Source organism: Rhipicephalus microplus, chromosome 3, assembly GCF_043290135.1.
Source record: "Rhipicephalus microplus isolate Deutch F79 chromosome 3, USDA_Rmic, whole genome shotgun sequence".
NCBI lineage: Eukaryota > Metazoa > Arthropoda > Arachnida > Ixodida > Ixodidae > Rhipicephalus > Rhipicephalus microplus.
In genome coordinates, this window is record NC_134702.1 from 143,047,435 (window position 1) to 143,070,284 (window position 22,850).

At 47.2% G+C, this 22,850-nt stretch overlaps 1 protein-coding gene across 1 annotated transcript in view; it reads right to left on the bottom strand.

Moving 5' to 3' along the window:
- Positions 1-21,936: 21,936 nt before the first annotated feature.
- LOC142803380 (acetylcholinesterase-like) overlaps positions 21,937-22,850 on the bottom strand; it is an 8,954-nt gene continuing 8,040 nt past the window's right edge. Inside the window, exon 2 of the mRNA XM_075888501.1 lies at positions 21,937-22,204. Coding sequence (XP_075744616.1) covers positions 21,997-22,204 — 208 coding nt within the window. The 3' untranslated portion in view covers positions 21,937-21,996. The remainder of the gene's footprint in view (positions 22,205-22,850) is intronic.

Genomic DNA, 22,850 nt, shown 5'->3' on the forward strand with positions numbered 1-22,850 from the left:
GACGTTTGGAGTGGACTCGCAGGCATAACACCCCGCAGGGGCGTCTGCATAAGCAGGCGTATGGTGTGTAGCGACACCACGGACCCGAGCTAACGGGGTAGTTTCGACTCCCTCCCACGTCTAGCCGTGCGTGGCTTTGCCATGTCCGGGGAAAAGGGAATCCTGGGGGTTGAGCCGACACCGGGTGATTGGATGTTTAAGGCCCCCCAGGCAGAGGCAACACACCCCTTTGGCCCCGGCTTCACGTAGACGGTACCCCTGGGCTCACCCACCCAAGAGAAATCGGCAGTCGCCTCTTTCTGTCTCCTTCTCTCTCTCTCCATCTTCGTCCTTTCCACTACTTTTGATTTTTCCTGTCCTCTCCTCACTTCCTTTTACTTCCACAATTCTCGGCGGCAAGGGTTAACCTGGTGTAGATATGCAACCTTGGGTAGATATATAAGGTTATAGTGGCCATGTACGGCTGGCGCTTGCGTCTCCATCGCGTCTCGCAGCGTCTCCTTGTTGGGCTCGGAGGTGGGTGGCTAGCATGGCCGCCAAATAGCTACCAAATTCATGGGAACTCCTAGCCCTCTCACAACCCATCGCCCCTCCAAGAGGTGGCGCACCGATGCAATTTTCGAATTTCTTCCAAACAAGAAAGACAACTTCCCGAAATATCACGTCATCCACTGTGAAACAACAGAAAAGAAAGCTAGAAGCATTTCACATTTTTTGTGTCCAGATGCCTTATCGAAACACTGGGCGCAGGGTACAAAGCCAAAAAGACCGCCATTGGTGGCCGCATTGGTGGCACAGTACCAGAGACTGCATAACGTTACATCATTTGGGGATAAGCCTATCACAATCACACCACACCGAACCATGAACACCGTGAAGGGTGTTGTATCCGATGGAGACCTGATGGACCTCTCTGATGAGGAGCTTCTAACTGGCTCGAAAGAAGAAAATGTCATTCAGGTGAAGCTTATCAAAATAAGAAGTGAAAATAAAGAAACCCCCACGAAACACATCATACTTAACTTCGCATATACTGAAATAGCAACAGGATATCTTAAACTGCCAGTCAGACCATACATACCTAACCCGCGGCTCTGCTTTAAGTGTCAGAGGTTCGGGCACGGCTCCCAGAGCTGCCGAGGACAGCTTACCTGCGCGAAATGTGGCACCAAAGGGCATACCACTGACGATGACTGTCAGTTACAAGTCCACTGCGCAAACATTGAGGGTGACCATCCCGCATATTCCATGTCATGCGGGGCCGGGAAAAGAGAAAAATAAATAATAACCACAAAGTTTAAATTGAAGATTAGCTTCCGTGAAGCGCCGCAGCGCGTTTCCCCGCATTTTGCTAGGAACACATCGTATGCCGAAGTGGTGTGAGGGGGGTCAGCACCACTTCGGTTTTTGGCAATGCCTTGGACCGCGCCTAGCCTGCAGAGGCAAACGCCACAAGCTGCCACGGGAGGAGCGGCCTCGGGTGCCCCACCCTCCTTGAATACAGCCCCACCGAAGGTCCCTGTGAACCCTCGCAGCAGCCAGGGCTCCACACAAACTAAAGTGGTCCCCTCGAGCCTCCAGCCCGGTGGGGTTGAAGGCTCCGTCTGTCACGAAGAAGCCTACAACGAAAACAACATTGTCTGTCGTCTCTTCTGAGGCGTTGGACACATCAACTGCACCGGCGCAGACTGCGCCAAAGGAGCGGTGAGGTTCTCTCGACCGCTCTAAAAAGACCAAACAGTAATTACAGGACCTTCTAAAGGCTGTGTAAGATAAGTCACTTTTCTCTTTAGACACCAGTCACACTCATTTTGAACACACAGCACTTCTTTACTCCCTTATACGAAGACAAAAATTATACAATGGAACGTCAGAAGACTACTTCGAAACTTTGACGAAGTCCAAGAACTTCTACACAAACATTCCCCAAAAGTGCTGTGTGTACAAGAGACACACTTGAATTACAAAAACAGCACGCCGTCGTGCAGAGCTGGCCTTAAACCGAGATCCGGCAGCCGCTGAGCTTCGTGATAACCTCAACAGACTCACCGCTGCGGCGCGTCGCTGCGAGAAGCGTCTCGCCCGCGAACGGTGGATGGACTGGTGTGCGTCACTCGGTCCATCGTCTTCAACCGCCTCAATATGGCGAACGTTCCGGAGTATGGAACTAGGCGCCCGTACGCCGGACCCAGCGGCCAGTGCGTGTCTGTCTTCTGGATGCACGCCAAGCCAGTTCGCTCCAGAAATAGTTAAGGCTTTCTTCCCGGCCTACAACCTGGCCCCACCACAATTCGACTGTCCGTGTAACCTGCCTCCGGAGGTTGGCGTGACTCCCAGTCCGTCGGACATCGAAGGCATGCAAGCGCCATACACGATGGCGGAGCTCCAGGCAGCAATTGACCAGGCAAAAGTACGCAAGGCACCAGGACCAGATGGGATCTCCTATGAAGTGTTCAAGAACATGGATGGCCCTGCACTGCAGTGGCTGCTGGACACGCTTAACGCAGTCTGGACGACCGGAGGGCTGCCTGAATCGTGGAAGCATGCCGAAGTTGTGCCGATACCTAAGCCGGGAAAGCACCCGAACAGCCTCTCTAATCTTCGGCCGATTGCTCTAACGTGTACGTTGTGCAAGCTTCTTGAACGCATGTTGGCGTCGCGCATCTCCTGGTGGCTGGAAAAGCACGCCTGGTACCATCCGGCCCAGATTGGCTTTCGACCGCACCTGGGCACGGAAGATAGCCTAGATCATTTGACGTCCATGGTGCTTGTGGGAAGAAGATCAAGCAGCATTCGAACCCTTCTCGCCATGGACGTTCATAAGGCCTACGACAACGTCAGCCACTCTGCGATCAATCACATAATGCAATGGCTTCAACTTCCGCCTCGCGTCTGCGACTTTGTGGAGTCTTTTCTGGCACACCGTACCTTCTGCATCAGAGTAGGCAAGGAACGAACCGGACACTTTGTAATGAAGCGGGGTGTACCGCAGGGCTCGGTTCTAGCCCCGATACTCTTCAATATTGCCCTGTTGCCCCTCGCGTGGCAACTAGCACGCATTCCAGATGCCTTCTTCCTCCTGTATGCCGATGATTTGACTGTGTGGACACTACATCCAGACCTTCAACGCCAGCAGGAGGCACTCCAGAGTGCTCTCGACAAGGCGTCGGACTGGTGTGCGCGCATAGGACTGACACTATCTGCCACGAAGACTGCATTCATGTCTATCACCAACAGACGAGGTCGCCGTCGCCTCCTGCAGACGCCGATATGTTTGAGCCTAAATGGCCATACCCTCACCCCTGTATCCACTATACGTGTGCTCGGGGTCGAATTGGACGCATCTGGCTCTGCGAATGCGTGGGTTCGCTCTGCTCGCCGGAAGAGTGCTAATACCCTCCATCTCATTCGTCGCATCTCTCAAAAGACGGGGGGTGCCTGTTCTCGAATGGCCCGTATCTTGGTGCGATCAATCCTACAACCTCGGCTCGTTTATCAAGCTCAGTTTCAACGACTGACTTTGAGAGACTGGGACTTGCTCGAAACCGCCAACCGAGATTCCATGAGGGCGATTACATGCCTTCCCCGTATGACACCTATCACGACCCTCCAGGCGGAAGCGCAGCTCAACACCATCGACGAAATTGTACACCAGCGTCGAGTCGCTCGCTACCTAAAGAGTCAAGCTGTTCCTGCGGCGGCAGCTCTAGCTCACTACTATGGTTCAACGCTGCCACAGCCTGACGCACCCGTGGCAGAAGTTCCACCATGGCTCAAGGCACAGGCCAGTGACAACCGACCACTGACCCGCCTGCGACAATCCACCCGACAAGCGGCGCAGGAGGGCATCGTCACTACCACCGAGAACTCACTAGCGGTATACGTAGACGCAGCTACCGATAATTGCGTTCTGCACACCAGTCTCGTATGCCCCGCGCAACCTGAAATCCAACATATCTGCTCTTACGTAACAGAGGCACCGTTCCCATCCGTATTAGCGGAGCTCACTGCTATACGGGACGGGTTAACAGTTATGATATCCAAAATGGATTCTTTGTCACACGATAAATTGCTTGTATATACGGACTCCACGCAGGCAGTTCGAGAGCTGCGAAAAGTGACCAGCTCCATCGATATAGCCTCCGATATACACCGACTGATCCACTCATGTGCCTGTCCTGTCCGCGTTCTGTGGACCCGCCGGTCTGCACCGGCTCAAGTGGAAGCAGATGCTGCTTGCCATCCAGCGACTGTTCAACACCCGCTGCCTCTACTTCGTTTGTCCCCGAAGGACAGCTTGCTTGTGCACAAAGAAACCCTCCGGCGCTCCACGCGTGCTCTCATTCCTCCGCGTGGATCTGACCTTCCCGGCGGCTTAACTCGCCGAGAGGAGGTTGCGCTCAGGAGGATTCGTGTGGGCGCCGCCTTGACTCCTGCAATCCGGGCTACATGGACATCTGGTGCACAGCCTCCCCCAACGACGTGCCCATTCTGCGTTGCCCCAGCCACAGAGGCAACGCTTGATCACCTATTGGGAACCTGCCCGGGCCTTCACCAGGCTCGCACTCGCCACCTACGCGGCCTTCACCACCACCCCGGCCGACCACCTGACTTGACGCGCTGGACGCACGGTCCACTGCATCGACAACTCCTGGCCTTCATACAGGAAACAAAACTTTTCCTTTTTATTTAACTGATGCTGTAGGGCATACTAGCGCCAATAAAAAAAAAAAAAATTACAAAAACACAAATTTTCTACGTCATTATGTAAGATTCAGAAAGGACCGCAATGACGCTGTAGCTTCATCTGGTGGTGTAGCCATTATAGTTGTTTAGGGCGTGGCATGTACACATCTACTGCTACAAACATCCCTTGAGGCAGTGGCTGTTCGAGCAGTTCCTTTGAACAAACTTGGCACCATCTGCTCTATTTACATATCTCCACAGTACCGTCTCAAAAAACACGAATTCCAGTCACTAATACATGAACTACCGGAACCTTATGTGGTCTTTGAGGACTTGAATGCACATAATGGTCTGTGGGGCGACTCTCGCTGCGATGCACGAGGTCGCCTTATCGAACAGTTTCTCTTTTCTTCGGGTGCGTGTCTGTTGAATAGGAAAGAGCCAACATACTTTAGCCTCGCCAACAAAATGTACTCATGCATATATCTCAGCATTGTGTCCCCAACTTTGTACCCCTACGTTAATGAAAAGTGATCAACAATCCTTCCGTAAGTGATAAATTTCCGATAATTCTAAGCACTCCACTAGAAAAAGGTCCTCCACATGTTCCCAGATGGCAGACAGACAAAGCGGACTGAGAAGAGTTTCACAACACTACTCGTTTAAGTTGGACTGACATATGTAGGTTAAACATAGATGAAGCTGTGCAGTATTTCACAGCTTTTCTTGCTGATGCAGCAGCCAAGTGCATACCGCAAACATCTGGTATGCCTGGCAAGCGACGCATCCCATGGTGGAACACTGAGTGTAGGAATGCGCGAAAGGAGCAGAACAGGGCATGGAGGTGGCTTCGGAATTCACCGACAGCCGAAAATCTTGACAGCTTTAAGAAAATTAAGCCTCAAGGCAGGAGAACGCGTCGGCCGGCCAGAAGAAGAAGCTGGCACAAGTTTTTATGAGGAATAAGTTCATATACACAAGAGGCTAAAGTGTGGAACATGGTTCGTAGGATAGCAGGAAGACAAGTACATTCACTCCCACACGTGAACACACAAGGTGACAGCCTGGAAGGTCAGGCGAACTTCCTCCGTGCTCACTACGAGCAGGTGTCTAGCTTATCACAATATACTGAAGCTTTCGAAAGGTATAAAGCAAAAATAGAAAAGCAGGAACTAGAACACAAGTGTACAAACTACGTGGCATTTAACCAACCTTTCAACTTAGCTGAGCTACAAACATCACTAAACTCCCGCAGTAATTCTTCCCCAGGCTACGACCGTGGCGTGTATGAAATGTTGAAAAACCTGCCGCTCTAAACGCGAAAAACACTACTCTCCCTATACAATGCTATCTGGTTTGCTGGCGTCATACCTGATTCCTGGAAAGAGGCTATTAACATTCCCATTTTATGAGAGGACAAGGACCCTTCCTCAGTTTCAAGTTATAGGCCTATTGCACTTACAAGCTGCATTTGTAAGCTTTTTGAACAGATTATACACCACCGACTTTTACATCTTCTTGAAACACATAGTCTGCTCATTCCACTGTGGATTTGGAGAGATTAGATCCCGCACCGACCATCTGGTGCGTATCGAGGCACAGATCCGAGACGCTTTCGCCCACAAACAATAGTTCCTCTCCAAGTTCCTCGGTGTCGCGAAGGCTTACGACACAACGTGGCGTTTTGGCATATTAAGAGACTTGTCCCACCTGGGTTTGCGCGGTAAAATGTTTTCCATAATCGAAAGTTACTTGTCCAATCGAACATTCCGTGTCCGCGTAGGCAGTGTTCTCTCCCAAACATTTGTCCAGGAAACGGGAGTACCGCAAGGTGGTGTACTTAGTTGTACACTTTTTATTATCAAAATGAATTTCTTGCAGCTGTCCATCTCCCGCAATATAATCTATTGTACATATCTCGACGACGTTCCACTTTGCTTCAAGTCATTCAACTTGGCAATATGTGAGCGGCAAGCTCAGCTGGGTTAAAACAAGGTTTCCAAATGGGCAGATGAAAACGGATTCTGACTTAACCCACAAAAAAGCACGTGTGTCTTGTTCTCTCGAAAGAGAGGCATGCACTCAGGACCTGACATTCGTCTTAACGGGGAACGTCTGTCTGCCAAAGCCAAGCACGAATTCATAGGTCTAACCTTAGAAAACAAGTTGACTCTCATACCGCACATCAAGTATTTAAAAAGAATGTCTAATAGCCATGAATATTCTAAAAGTAGTGTCACGTACCTTGTGGGGCAGTGACAGGCAATGTCTCATAAATTTGTATAAAAGCCTAATTCGTCCCCGCTTACACTGTGGGGCCGTTGTTTATCAGTCTGCGACTACCAGTGCTTTGAAGATGATGAACCCCGTGCACCACTTAGGCATTCGCTTTTCTATAGGGGCTTTGCACACGAGCCTTATGGAAAGCCTGTATGTGGAGTCGATTGAGTAGTAACTCCACTTACAGAGATGTTACACATCTTTTGTGTACTACCTCAAGGTGAACGCAGACAAAAAACACCCCTCTCATTTCACAATCAATGATCGGCCATATTCTGCCCTGTTCCACAGCCGTCCTTCAATGAAGCAGCCCTACTCACTTCGTGTGAGAGGGCTCGCTGAGGAAATAGATGTACCACTTCTGGAACACTGTTTGATGGCCCCTGCTGCATATCTACCGCCGTGGCAGTGGCAGCTTATGGGCTGTGACATACCTTTTGCGGAAGTCACAAAGCATGCACCTGTTGCCCACATCCGCACATACTTTCATGAACTGCAACACAAATACAGTTGTCCCGAATTTTACACCAGTGCTTCAAAAACGGACACTCTGTCTCGTACGCTGCAGTTGGCCCATCATTTTCAGATGCCGGTACTCTTCATCCTTACACAAGCATCCCTACTGCAGAAGCTCATGCGTTACTTGCGGCTGTCAAACACAACAAACAAATAAAATTACAAGGCGAAGTGATATACACAAACTCCCTAAGCGTGGTAAAAGCCCTCAAAACCCTGAAAAAACACAAACATTCCGTTCTTGTATCTCTTTACTCACTCCTATGCAGAGTATACGCACTGAAACAGCATGTCGTAGTGTGCTTGGTGCCAGGACACCGCTAGATAGGAGGGAACGAACTGGTGGACCACTTGGCTGCATCTACCCAAAACAACACTGCTGCCAATACATCCATACCTGTCCCTGCGCTTGACCTGAAGCCCTTCCTTCGATGGAAGCTCAGGTCGTGTTGGCCGCGGCTATAGGATAGGCAAACACAAAACAAATTATGTGTAATAAAACCAATACTTGGAAATTGGCCACCAATATCCAAATCACGCTACACACAAGTAACACTCACCAGATTACAAATAGGACACACACACAGCACACATGCATATGTGTTGACTGGGGGGGGGGAGCAACCCATCTGTGAGAGATGTGGGGAACTGCTTACGGTTTTTCATATACTTGTACAGTGCAGTGAGTTGCACTCCCTAAGAAAAAACCACTTTTTAGTACCCTACCCTCTAAAGCAAGAGTGAGTAAAAAGGGCGTCTTTTTGTCCCATAACAATAATTGTCATCTATATTGCGTTCCGTCTTTGCGCTATGGCCCCGCGCCCAGTACATTCCGGTCACGATCGACATGCCCATTGTCAGGGTTACATTGCATTCTCGATAGGAATGTGGCCAGCGCCGAGCTTTCAAGAAAGAAAGCACATGCAGGCCTGATGATGATTATTGTTATGGGACAAAAAGACACCCTTTTTAATCGATATTTTTTTAGAGTGTACCGACAGCAACTTCCATTAGACCCACTCATGTTCATCGGTAGAGATCCTCTTTGTAAGCTTGAATTGCTGTTCATGTTTTTAAAAGATGTAGATAGCTTTCACTGCATATTTCAAGGTGATCCGTAGCACGACCTCTATACAGAGGTCGAGGCTGCGGTGGTACCTTTGAAGACAGCACCTGCCTCGCTACCCTTGGGCTCAAGAGCATGCATCGACGAGCCATTCGTGGTAATCTCCTTTTCGCAATGTAGCTGCATCATCACAAGCACCGTCTTTAACTTCCGCAACACATATTTCATGTCACTTCCATCATTTTAAATGCTTATATGTTTTAACCCACCCTAGGGTGCGGAATTTTAGACCTCTTTACAGCCATGAAACATTATCATAGTTCATATCCTGTACCTATTGCGTAAAATCATGCACCCTTGCCATTTTATAAACATTTTCATGGCACTCTTTGGCCAAGTATGGCCCTTGAGCCATTAAAACTCATGTATCATCATAAACCTCTTCTCCATTGATCGCCACTTGAAAAGGCGGCGCACCGAATCAAACGCGATGCCGACTTCGGAAAAACAAGACCATTTCCCTAAGTACCACGTTATTCATTGCGAAAACTCGGACAAAAAGCCCGCAACGTCTCCCCATTCCTCGTGTCCAGGTGCCTAACCGAGACTACCGGAACGGGCTATAAGGCTACAAAGATGGCAAGCGGAACTTGCTGGTAAAAGGTAAAGACAAGACACAGTTTCAGAAACTAGAAAAATTAGTAGAATTCGGGGACAAGCCCGTAACCGTCTCTGCACACCGAACGATGAACACTGTCAAAGGCGTTGTGTCAGACGATGACCTAAAAGACCTAACAAACGATGAGCTTCTGGCTGGATGGAAGGACGAAATGGTTATTCACGTACAGCGTATCGTAGTGAGAAGAGAAAACAAAGAAACTCCAACCAAGCACATAATTGTGACGTTCGGGTGCTCCACACTACCAAGTAATGATTACCGGCTACCTAAAACTGTTTGTGAGACCCTACATTCCGAAACCGCGGCGCTGCTTCAAGTGCCAAAGATTCGGACATGCTTCTCAGAGTTGCCGTGGCCAGCTTACCCGTGCACGGTGAGGTACCTCGGGCCACTCTACAGATGATGACTGCAAGGCCGAACCCCACTGCGTGAACTGCGATGGGGAACATGCGGCGTATTCTGGATCCTGCACAGCATGGAAAAAAGAAAAAGAAATTATTGCCATCAAAGTCACCCACAACATCAGTTTCCGCGAAGCAAGGCATCGCGTTTCTTCTTTTTATGCAACAAAATCATTTGCTGAAGTGGTGCAACAGGGGGAAGCACCACGACGGCATCAGGCGGCCACCCAAGCTACGCACAGCGTACTGGAGCGATCGCCGCTTGCCCCTACTGCGGGAGCAGCCAAGGCTGTTCCAACCTCAGTCAACACGGCCCCACCACAGACGTCGACGTGCACTGGCACAAGCCAGGGCAACGGGCAGACTTCAGGAGCCCCGTCGACGTCCGGTGTAGAGAGTTTGAAGGCATTGGCTCCTGAGCCGAAGCTTACAACGCCCAGGGACTGCTCGGAAGAGCGATGGTCCAACGTTTCTAATGAACCTATGGACACAACTGGCAGTCAAACGGTGCCTGCAGCGCCGAAGAAGCGGCGAGTTTCTCTCGACCGCTCCAAAAAGGACAAAAGACAAATTACAGGGCCTCCAAAGAGCCCTGTAAAATAAGTTTCGTTTTCCATAACCTGAAAGGTTATGGTACCATTCTGTTTTGACTTTAGTATCACACACACGCCACGAAGGTTTAATCGCCAACAACTGAATTCTAACTTCACTTTTCTTCTCAAGTTCATCGCAAGTTCATCGCCCAAAATGGCTTTTCTTCTCCATTGAAATTGTAGAGGACTCAATCATGACATAGGTGACAAAAAAGATTTGCTAAGTAGTCTCTCTCTAATGGCTATGTGCTTCCAGGAGACCAATCTGAGCGAAAAACACACCAACGTCCTCAGAGGTTTTACCGTAGTACGGCGCGATCGCGTCCACGCTAGCTGGTTGTCCGGTGCCGTGGCTGTGTTCGTCAAAAGTCGTATCGCAGTGACAGAGATCGCCATCAACAGTCACATTGAGGCCGTGGCTGTCACCATTTTAGCTCACAAAACTATCACCATATAATCCATCTGTATCCTCCCACACACGCATTTTAGAACTAAAAATATAGAGCATATATTGGACCAATTTCCTGAACCGTTTGTTATTGCAGGGGATTTTAACGCGCACGGAATGCTTTGGGGAAGTAGTACAACTGACACTAGAGGACAAACCCTCTAAGATTTTATTATGAACAATGACGTATGTCTTTTAAATACTGGTAGCGTCACCTACTGCTCCCCAAGCACAGGAGCCACTAGCTGCTTAGATCTAGCGCTGTGCTTACCTTCGCTTTTTTGCGAACTAAAGTGGAGCGTGATAGATATTGTCTACGGCAGTGACCATATGCCTGCTCTCATAAAATTAACAAAAACCCTCCCCACCACTCAATCCCGAACACCGCGTTGGAAACTACATCTGGCAGACTGGCCACTGTTCACTGAAAAAGCTACCCTAGAAAAAGAGATGCTTGATGGCCTAAACATAGAGGTAATGAACGAGACAGTCACCGCCTGCATACTTGCGGCAGCCGAACAAACTATACCACAATCCTCCGGCATTATAAAGAAAAAACTTAAACCCTGGTGGACAAAAGAGTGCACAGAAGCTAAAAAAATGCAACACAAGGAGTGGGGCATTTTTCGTAAACATCCTACAGGAGAGAACCTCCTAGCATTTAAAAAGGCGAGAGCAAAGGCAAGATTTATTCGCAGGCAGGCTGAAAAAATCTCGTGGAAAAAGTACATTCCATCCATCAACAGCTACATCACATCTAAAAGAATGTGGGATCAGGCGCACAAGTTTAACGGCAACTACAGTTCATATACCATCCCCATTCTCTCAACCCCTGGCATCCAGACAACTTTAGGCGAATAGGCAGACCTACTAGCGCAGCACTTTTGCGCTATTTCGAGCTCAGCAAACTATACGGCAGCTTTCCTGAAGCATAAACAATCTACAGAAAAACAAAAGCTTCCTATTACAGGTTATCACGACAGATCATACAACTCCCCCTTAACCCTGCAGGAAATTAGCAGAGTGCTTTCTCAAGCTAAAAAAACAGCACCTGGCCCAGACAAAATACATTACCAAATGCTCGCCCATTTGTCCCAGGAAGCAGTGAAGGCATTGCTGCACTTTTTTAACGCTATTTGGATCACTGGCAGAATGCCAACAGAGTGGAAAAAAGCCATTATAATTCCATTTCTCAAAGCCGGAAAAAACCTTACATTACCAACAAGCTACAGGCCCATAGCACTTACACGTTGTATGGCGAAATTCTTCGAAAGCGTTAATAATATTAGGCTAACATATATCCTAGAAACCGATAACTTGATAGATGTTCACCAATGTGGTTACAAGAAAGGATGTTCCACCACCGATCACCTCGTTCGCCTTGAACATACAGTACGAGAAGCTTTCCTGTACAAGCAGCACTGCTTAGCAGTATTTTTCGATCTTGAAAAGGCATATGACACAACGTGGAAGTACGGTATTTTACGAGACCTGGCAGATCTCGGAATTCGCGGAAGGATGCTCAACTGCTTGTCCGACTTCCTATCGAACCGTATAGTTCAGGTTCGTTTAGGTACTACTCTTTCAGAAACTTTTACTCAAAAGAACGGTGTGCCTCAGGGCTGTGTCTTAAGCACAACCCTCTTTGTCGTCAAAATGAACTCTGTGAACCAGGTCATACCATCTACTCTTATGCACTCACTATATGTGGATGATCTCAAAATAGCGTGCCGCTCATCTAACATGGCGACGTGCGAGTGAAAGATTCAAATGGCTTTAAACAAGCTAACACAGTGGGCTAACAAAAATGGCTTCCGGTTTTCTGAGGAAAAGACGGTTGCTGTAGCGTTCTCCCAGAAACGATGCTTACAAGCAGACCCTGTACTTAAAATAAACGAAACAGTATTGCCAATAAAACAAGAACAGAAGTTTCTGGGGGTCGTATTCGATAAGAAGCTCAATTTTCTTCCACACATTAATAATTTCAAGGTGAAGTACAACACCGCTTTCAATGTGCTCAAAGTCTTGTCCCGAAAGCACTGGGGTTCCGACCGTAAGTGCCTCCTGCTCATCTACCGCTCTTTAGTATGCAGCAAATTAGACTACGGTAGTATAATATACGGTTCAGCAAGAGACTAGTACCTCAAGTGCTTAGGCCCTGTCCATCACAAAGTGTTACGCCTCGCAGCAGGTGCCTGTCGAACCTCACCTATTTCGAGCTTATACGCCGAAAGTAGCGACCCATCCTTGGAATATAGGAGAACGAAACTAATGCTCACGTATGTCCTTAGAGTTCGTTCTTCACCAGATCATATATGCCACAGTATTGTCACACGCTGCGACCTACGACAACACTACGCCAACAAGCCAAACGCAATTGCCACTAATACTAAGATTTGAAGAAAAATTTCACGCCCTAAATTTCTCTTACGAAGCACTCTCCGTCGCCCGAAGGCCACCCAGTTCGGCCCCATGTAATGACTTCTCCGAATTCTTGGATATTAACTGACACATAGAAAAAACAAAACACCCCACGTGGACATATAATACACGAAATACTTACATTACAAGAAACGTACAACACTTACGAAGAATTTTACACTGATGGTTCGAAGAGATCTGCTTATGTCAGAAGCAGCATGGTAGGAGAACGACACGAACAAATAACTAGACTACCGCAGTTTGTATCCATCTACACCACTGAGTGCTATGCGTTACGAATGGCAGTACGATACATTATAAGCTCAAAACTTAAAAAAAGCTATAATACTTACAGACTCATTGGGTGCGCTGAAAAGTCTCAATTGTAAACTCAGTATAAGCCATTCATAGGCGATATTTTAAACATGCTATCCCACACACCTGATGACAACACCATACGCCTCTGTTGGGTCCCGAGTCATGTCGGGATCTCAGGTAATGATAGGGCAGACCAATTAGTTGCAACAGCAAAAGAGATGCGCGAGTCAAACACCAACATACTGGCCAGAGATGGGATTCAAGCTGTTCGCCGGGCCACCGCCTTTCACTGGCAGCAGGAATTAAAATCACGACAAAACAACAAACTTCACATAATTAAACCTGTTCTTGGTGAATGGAAAACCTGTCTTCATCAAGCACGTTTTATCGAAGTAGTTATACGTCGACTACGAATAGGTCATACGCACATCACACATAACTATCTATTGGCAGGCCCCCGCAGGGGCGTCTGCGCAAGCAGGCGTTTGTTGTGTAGCGACACCATGGACCGGAGCTAACGGGGGGTTTCGATCCCCTCCCACGCCTAGCTGTGCGTGGCTTTGCCGTGTCCGGGGAAAAGGAAATTCTGGGGGTTGAGCCGATGCTGAGTGATTGGACCTTTAAGGCCCCCCAGAGGCAGCAACACACCCCTTTGGCCCCGGCTTCACGTGGACGGCAGTCGTCTTTTGCTATCTCTCTCTCCCTACATCTTCGTCTTATGTCCCACTTTTTATCTGTCCGGCGATCTTCTCTTTTCCATCTACTTCCAAATTTTCTGGCGGGAAGGGTTAACCTTGCGTGCTTATCCAACCTAGGATAAACCATATTAGGTTAAAATGATGGCGTACTGCTGGCGTTGCGCAGACGTGGTCACATGCTCTGCCATGTCCCCTAGCTGGGCTCCGTGGTGGGTGGTAGGCGCCGTTGCCGAACAAATGCTTTCTTTCATGGGATCACCAAACCCCTTCCTAAGTGATCGCCCCCAGAAAAGGGGGCGCACCAAAACAGCCTCACAGTTTTCATTTGGTCCTTGTGCTACAAGACACCGCTCATCATCATCATCATCATCATCATCATCACCACCACAGTGTGTAATAAAGAATCATGACTTGTTCCCAAAGTATCATGTCATACATTGTGAAACCACAGGAAAAAAAGCATCAAACATATCACCATTTCTAGTTTCCAGATGCCTCACTGATACCATCGGCACTGGCTACAAAGCCACCAAGATGGCCAGTGGGGACCTGCTAATAGAAGTCAAAGAGAAAATCCAGTATAAGAAACTAAGCAACCTTGTTGCGTTTGGGGACAAACCTCTCACCGTTACCGCTCACCGGACATTGAACACAGTGAAAGGTGTCGTATCAGATGAAGCTCTTGTAGACCTTACCGAAGAAGAACTTTTGAACGGCTGGAAAGACGAGAATGTCATGCACGTGCAGCGCAATAAAATTAGGCGAAATAATCCAGAACTCCCCACAAAACACATTGTACTGACATTTGGACCAAACACACTCCCAGAAACAGTCGCTACAGGCTATCTCATGCTCCGTGTTCGACCATATATAACAAACCCGAAACGTTGTTTCAAGTGCCAACGATTTGGCCATGCTTCCCAAAGCTGTCGAGGGCAGCTCATGTACGCAAGGTGCGCCATCACAGGGCACTCTGCTGATGACGGTAAGTCTGAGGCTGAGGCCCATTGTGCGAACTGTGATGGTGAACATCCCGCTTATTCTCACTCATGCCCAGCCTGGAAAAGAGAAAAAGAAATTCTCACAATTAAATTTCGAAAAAAATGTCAGTTTCAGGGAAGCCCGGCAGCGCGCATTGCACACTTTTCTACAGAAGCCATTCGCCGAAGTGTTGCAAGGGGGGTCAGCACCACTACGGTTTTCGGCGAAGGTCTGGACGACGCCTGGCGTGCCGAGGCAACCGCCAGCAGACCCCACTGGAGAAGCAGCCCTGGCTGCTTCGCGCTCTTTGAACGCGGCCTTACCAAAAGCCCCTGTGAACCCTGGCAGCAGCCAGGGCAATACAGAAACTATAGAGGTTTTCTTGACCTCTGGCCCGGTGGGGGCGAAGGCTTTGTCTACGACGTACACGACTGTCTGGCGCCTCTCCAGAGGCGATGGACACCACTGACCCACCGGCGCCGACTGCGACGAAGGAGTGGCGAGAGCCCCTTGACCGCTCCAAGAAAAAAAACACCAATAACAGGGCCCCCTAAAGGCTCTGTAAAGTAAGTCACCCCCAATCTGTACACACAGCACTACTTTACACCCAATATGAAAACACAAATTATACAATGGAACTTCAGAGGACTGCTTAAAAACCTCGACGATGTCCGAGAACTTTTACACAAACACTCGCCAAAAGTGCTGTGTGTGCAAGAAACACACTTGAAACCAAAACATACAAATTTACTTAGAGACCAAATCATCTTCCGCAAAGATCGAGATGATGCAATCGCATCATCAGGTGGCGTTGCTATTATATTAGACAAATGCAAAGCTTGTCAAGATTTGCAGATACAAACGGCCCTCGGAGCAGTGGCCATTCGTGCTGTTGTCTTAGGGAAACTTGTTACCATTTGCTCAATGTACATTTCTCGTCATTATCAGTTGCAGAAACAAGAATTTCAGTCTTTTATGGATCAACTACCTGAAACATATATCGTCCTTGGTGATTTTAATGCCCACAGCCCTTTGTGGGATGACTCGAGGAGTGATGCGCGAGGCCGCTTGATTGAGAACTTCATTCTTTCCACAGATGCATGCAATTTAAATAAGAAAGAACCAACATTTTTTAGCCTGGCAAACAAAACGTATTCGTGCATTGATCTTAGCATTGTTTCTCCTATACTTTTACCTTATTTTAATTGGGATGTTAATAAAAACCCTTATGGGAGTGATCACTTTCCCATATTACTGAATACGCCAAAAGAAAATGAATTTCTACCTTAGGCTCCAACTTGGAAGGTAGAGAGAGCAGATTGGGTGAAGTACCAGGGTGTTAGTACCATATCGTGGGCCGAGATTACCTCTCTAGGAATCGACTCTTCCGCTACGTATTTCATTGCTTTTATTATTGACGCTGCTTCAGAATGTATCCCCGAGACAAGTTGTGGTCCCTGCAGACGTCGTGTCTCGTGGTAGAACGATGACTGCAGGAATGCTCGCAAAAAGCAGAATAACGCGTGGTGTCTATTGCGTGACTGCCCAACTGCAGAGAATCTGATCAATTTCAAACAAGTAAAGTCTCAAGGGCGAATGACGCGCTGACAGGCTAGGAGAGAAAGCTGGCAGAAGTTTTTGTCAGGCATTAATTTTTACACTGATGAAGTTAACGTCTGGAACAGAGTGAATAGGATAAGAGGCCGACAGACGCACTCACTCCCTCTAGTAGACACAGAGGGTAACAGCCTTTAGAATCAAGCAGCCTCCCTGGGAGCATACTTTGAACACGTGTCCAGCTCATCGCACTATTCTGATACGTTCAAACGATAAAAGAGAGAGTAGAAAGGCCAAAACTTGAACGTAAATGTGGAAAAAATGAGCCATACAACAGACCTTTCTGCTTGGCTGAGTTGCAGGCAGCGCTAAACTGCTGCAACGAATCAGCCCCAGGCTCTGATTGTGTTTTATATCAGATATATGCTTAAACACTTGCCTCAAGAAACACATAAAACTCTCCTCTTTTTGTATAACTGCATATGGGCTTCTGGCGAGATTCCCTCTGCGTGGAAAGAGGCCATAGTAATACCTATTCTTAAACAGGGCAAAGATCCATCTTCCGTATCGAGTTACAGGCCTATTGCTCTGACTAGGTGTCTCTGCAAATTATTTGAAAAGATGATAAACTGCTGATTATTATACTTTTTGGAATCAAACAAACTCCTCGACCAATATCAGTGCGGATTCCGAGAGGGTCGGTCCACCACAGACCATCTCATCCGCATAGAGGCGCGAATACGCGAAGCTTTCATTCATAAGCAGTTTTTCCTATCTCTTTTCCTTGACATGGACAAGGCATACGACGCAACGTGGCGTTTTGGAATATTAAGAGACCTCACACATTTAAATATACGAGGTAATATGCTAAGTGTAATAGAAAATTATCCGTTCAATCGTACATTTCGTGTTCGAGTGGGCAATGCGTTGTCACGACCGTTCGTGCAAGAAACGGGAGTACCGCAGGGCGGGGTCCTCAGTTGTACTCTCTTTGTAGTCAAAATGAACTCCCTGCGATCGTGCATCCCACGTAACATCTTTTATTCAGCATACGTTGATGACCTACAGATACGTTTTAAATCCTGTAATCTCTCGGCATGCGAGCGACAGGTTCAGCTATGTGTTAACAATGTGTTTAAATGGGCAGATGAGAACGGTTTCAGACTGAATCCACTAAAGAGCTCCTGTGTTCTGTTTTCTAGGAAGAGAGGACTCTACCCTGATCCTCATATAGAGTTGCAGGGAGAGCTGGCAAGAGTGAACGAAAATTTTTAGGCATAATTCTAGACACGAAGCTCACGTTTATACCACACATTGAGTACATTAAGGAGAAATGCATGAAAACAATGAACATCCTCAAAGTGCTGTCCCGCACAAGTTGGGTCAGTGACAGAAAATGTCTGATGAGCCGCTACAAAAGCCCTATTCGCACACGTCTAGACTATGGGGCGATAGTGTACCAGTCCGCACCACCAACGGCATTGAAAATGCTGTACTCTGTCCACCATCTAGGCATTCGCCTTTCTACGGGAGCTTTTCGTACAAGCCCCGTGGAAAGCCTCTACGCAGACTAAGATGAATTGTCGCTACATATACAAAGATTGTACCTGTCTTTTACATATTTTTTGAAGATAACCGCAAAGACCGACCACCCTACATAACCTGCTGTAAACGACACATCCAGCTCCCAGCTCTTTCAAAACCAACCCACATTGAAACAGCCCTTCTCGTTGCGTGTTCGAGCACTAGCTTTGGACACAGGTGACGCATCGCTCGAACACCACGTAATGGCTTCTACTACATGCACCCCGCCATGGCACTGGCAGGTTATAAATTGTGACACATCTTTCATGATTGTGACAAAGCATGCCGAACCCCTACACATTCATATGTACTTCTGGGAATTGGCACACAAATATGCCTATCCTGAATTTTTCACTGATGCATCAAAGACTCGCGCGAACGTATTTTATGCAGTGGTGGGCCCATCTTTTTCGCATGTCGGTATTCTCCACCCTCCCACAAGCATTTTTAGCTGAAGCTTCTGCAATACTGGCGGCAGCAAAACACATTACAGAAACGAAAATAAGTAATGCAGTCTTATACACGGATTCATTAAGCGTTGTAAAAACATTAAAAGCCATCAGAAAGTACAAAAATCCTGTCATTGCTTCGCTATACTCTCTCCTTTGTGCCATTTACGCATCGAAACAGCATGTAGTAGTATGTTGGGTACCAGGATACCGTGAAGTTGAGGGAAACGTTCTAGCGGATAAGCTCGCAACATCAGTCTATGCGAACACTCCGCAATCATCTGTAGCTATCCCCGTAATGGACTTAAAACCCTTTTTGAGAAAAAAGCTGAGGAATTATTGGCAACGTACATGGGACGGACAAGTACATAATAAATTACATTTAATCAAGCCTTACATTGGTGACTGGCCACCAACATCACAAACACGCCGTACAGAAGTAGCAAAGTAGCACTCTGTCGGTTACGTATCGGACGCACATATAGTACACACTCACACCTTCTGACTAGTGGTGATCCACCAATGTGTGAGAAATGCGGCGAACCCCTTAGTGTCCTACTTATTTTGATACAGTGCAGTGAATTAGCTCCTATTAAAAAAAACATTTTCCAACATCCTACCGAGAACAAATGCCTCTTCACCCGGCGATGTTCCTCGGTAGAGATCCACTTTTCCAACATCATTCATTATTTGCATTTTTTAAAAGATGTTCGCAACTTCCACGTGATCTACCCTGGTAATCTGTAGAACAACCTCACACAAGAGGTCGTTGCTGCCATACATACAATACAAAGCACATGTTTCACGGCCCTTGGAGACAAGGACGCCGGAGAGACATTCGTGCTCTATAATTTCTACATAGCTTATCATCAGAACCATTGACCACTAGTTTTCACTCAACACTTTTCATGTCACTCTCATAATTTTATTCCCTATATGTTTAGCCGCCTTTAGAGTGAGGAATATTAGGCCCTTTTACAGCCACTCATCATACCCATAGCCCAAATCTTTTGCCGCATGTATTGGCGCTCTTTGGCCACAACGTGGCCCTTGCGCCAAGAAACAGTATATCATCATCATCATCATCATCATCATCATCATCATCATCATCATCATCATCATCATATCTATTGGCAGGCGAAGAAGCTCCAACATGGGATAAGTGTCAGGAGCAACTAACTGTAATGCACATTTTAATAGCTTGCCCCGCCGCGGTGGTCTAGTGGCTAAGGTACTCGGCTGCTGACCCGCAGGTCGCGGGTTTAAATCTCGACTGCGCCGGCTGCATTTCCGATGGAGGCGGAAATGTTGTAGGCCCGTGTACTCAGATTTGGGTGCACGTTAAAGAACCCCAGGTGGTCAAAATTTTCGGAGCCCTCCACTACGGCGTCTCTCATAATCATATGGTGGTTTTGGGACGTTAAACTCCACAAATCGTATCATTTTAATAGCTTGCCCACATATGGAAACAATAAAAGAAAGACATCTCTGTATGTTTTACAGGTTAAAGATTCCCTTTCATACAATGCTACTGTTAAGCGATGACGCCCTAATACCCATACCTGATGTGATCAGCTTTTTAAATGAAGCACAACTTCGGAACAAGGTCTAACTACACTAAACTATGCTACCGCTAGACATAGCAAAATTTAACTGATATGACCCGTAGCACAGCCTTTTCGGAAAGGCATTTGCTGCAGCTGGAATTTACAACGAGGCACATGCCTCCCGGCCCTTAGGTATAAGGACACGATTATGGCATTAGTGCTATGTAAAAGCCGTTACGGTTTTGACATAAGCTCATGCACCAACCATGCACATTGACCACCCCGAGCATCACACACATAATCTTAGAAGAGATATAAACTTCACGCGTTTACAGGGCCAATCCTTTTAGGCTTTTATACAGCCGCGCTTCATCGCTCATCATATCCCATATGTCATCGTGTCCAGACATTTCAGAGTCATTGTCTTAACCCTGTCCGCTGTAGGTATTCTCACCACGAGTCTGGCGCAGCATAGCCTTGGTCACTCTTGCACCACAAAGTACAACAATACTTGTGTGTTTAAACCCATTTCAGGGCGTAGAATTTTAGGCCTCTTTATAGCCATGAAACAGTACTGTAGTTAATATCCTGTACATATTGTATCAAATCATGCACCACTGCCAATTTATCAACATTTTCCATGGCACTCTTTGGCCAAGTATGGCCATTAAAACACATATATCATCATCATCGCGCAAAAAAAGAGGGCAAGATAAAAAACACCGGATATAAAATTGAATTTGAACCCGGCCCTCCTGCGTGGCAGCCCGGAATTCTACCACAAAGCTATAGCTGGTGTTTGAAACTCAGCTGCAAACTGGCCCCATGCGGCTTCAAATAATCGCGTTAACATAAGTAAGATAGCGTTTCAGAACACTAAAGTAAAAAAGAGGCATAACAGAATGCGAACTACATAACCTATTGCATGCTAAATGCTCCAACCCAGTGCAAAAGCCTCAGGCACAATTCATCGTCGTCAGCCGCATCGTCAACAAAATACATTCAGTACCTTGCAAGTGTGTTGAATAATGGCTTAGTAGACGCTTCCCTACTATACAAAATTTATGATTTATGACTCAGAGGTCAACATGCAAGTGCGGCTGTGGTTGTTGCCCCAACAGTGTAAAATCGCAAACAACCTCTAGAAAGACCACTATATTGATGCTTTTGCTGTGACTGTGCTGCGCCTTCCGCGCAGGCCTGGCGGTTTTTTTCATTCTTGTTTTCAATCATGGTAATCACAGTTTCACTCGTCTTGAAACCATGGTCACTTCTCATACCACACCCGTATATCGCATCAGTTGTCACGTCCATAATTTGATTCTACGTACACGTCTTGTTGGCGCCTATATAGCAGATCATTTCAGGCTTGTTTACGTTCTATAAATTCTCACGGCAGTGAGCATATCCGAAATAAAGAACGAAGGAAATAAATGTCTTGACAATGTTAACGGGGAGTCCTGCAGCCAAGATGGCGGCACGTGAACAACGCGAGCGCTAGCTATTGCAATAGTCGTCTTCGTCGCGTCAACGGAGCATTCCTTCTCGGTCATCCCGGCTTGTAACAATATCATTGTAGCCATTGGTTTTCGCTAGCACGTAATGAAAGTACATGATGTTTTATGGCTACGCCTTGAAGTTAAGCCACATAGAACATAGTAACCACCAGATAATTTCATTCGTGGTTTATTCCCATAATAATGCGAAACAACATGAAGGCAAGACGATGTCGCGTGTACAAACGGTCAAGTTCGTCAGCCATCCATAAGGTCTCATCGTCGGTCAATGAATGCTGCCACGGCCCGCTTTGACACGCTGGTGGGCCACTCTCGTATAAATTCTATAATGCTGTCCGCCACGAGGCAGTCGCGGCCCGCGCTGCTGTGATTATATCCAGCGTGCGTTAGTAGCACAGTCTCGTCATAGGACCCGTTGTGAATCACCGGCCAGGAGGTACCGTCCACCAGTGTCGGCATAGACCTGCGCAGCCAAGGCAACACAGACGTTGTAATCTGTGTTCGTTTGTGGTATAATGTATATACTGAAGTGAGAGTTAGCTCAGCTATAAAACAACCAGGTAAGAAACGTGAATCAGTTCATAATATTGGAACTGGTGCACTACCTTCTTCACGTCTGAATTGTTCGAATACAGTAGCAGTAATTCTCTCATGACATGACAATTAGGGCGCGCAATAAACGACGACAAAGATGATGACATCAAGATGATGACAAGCATTTTTTCGTCGTCGACTTTCTCTTACAACGTGGCATTCGAAACGAAGTGCAATTTGTGTGAACTATTTCATTTGGCTATGTGTCAAGTAGCACAAAATGTTGGCATCGACGTCAACATCGCCACGGTGGATCAACGAAAGTACATTTGAAAGTGCGCCCCAGAAGTTTTCTACCGTGACGCGGGAGCTCTCTGAGCTGAATAAAACAACGACACATAAAGATGCACACATGATGAGTGCTATATTGATTTCGTATAGCAGTCATCCTGTGTGCATACTTATGTATCATTGTTTCATTAGCTATATTACGCGTGCAATACAAAATCAAGTAGCCCAAATTTTAGTTTTAACCGCAGCCTAGACAAGACCGAGAAATTGGCAATGTGGACGCT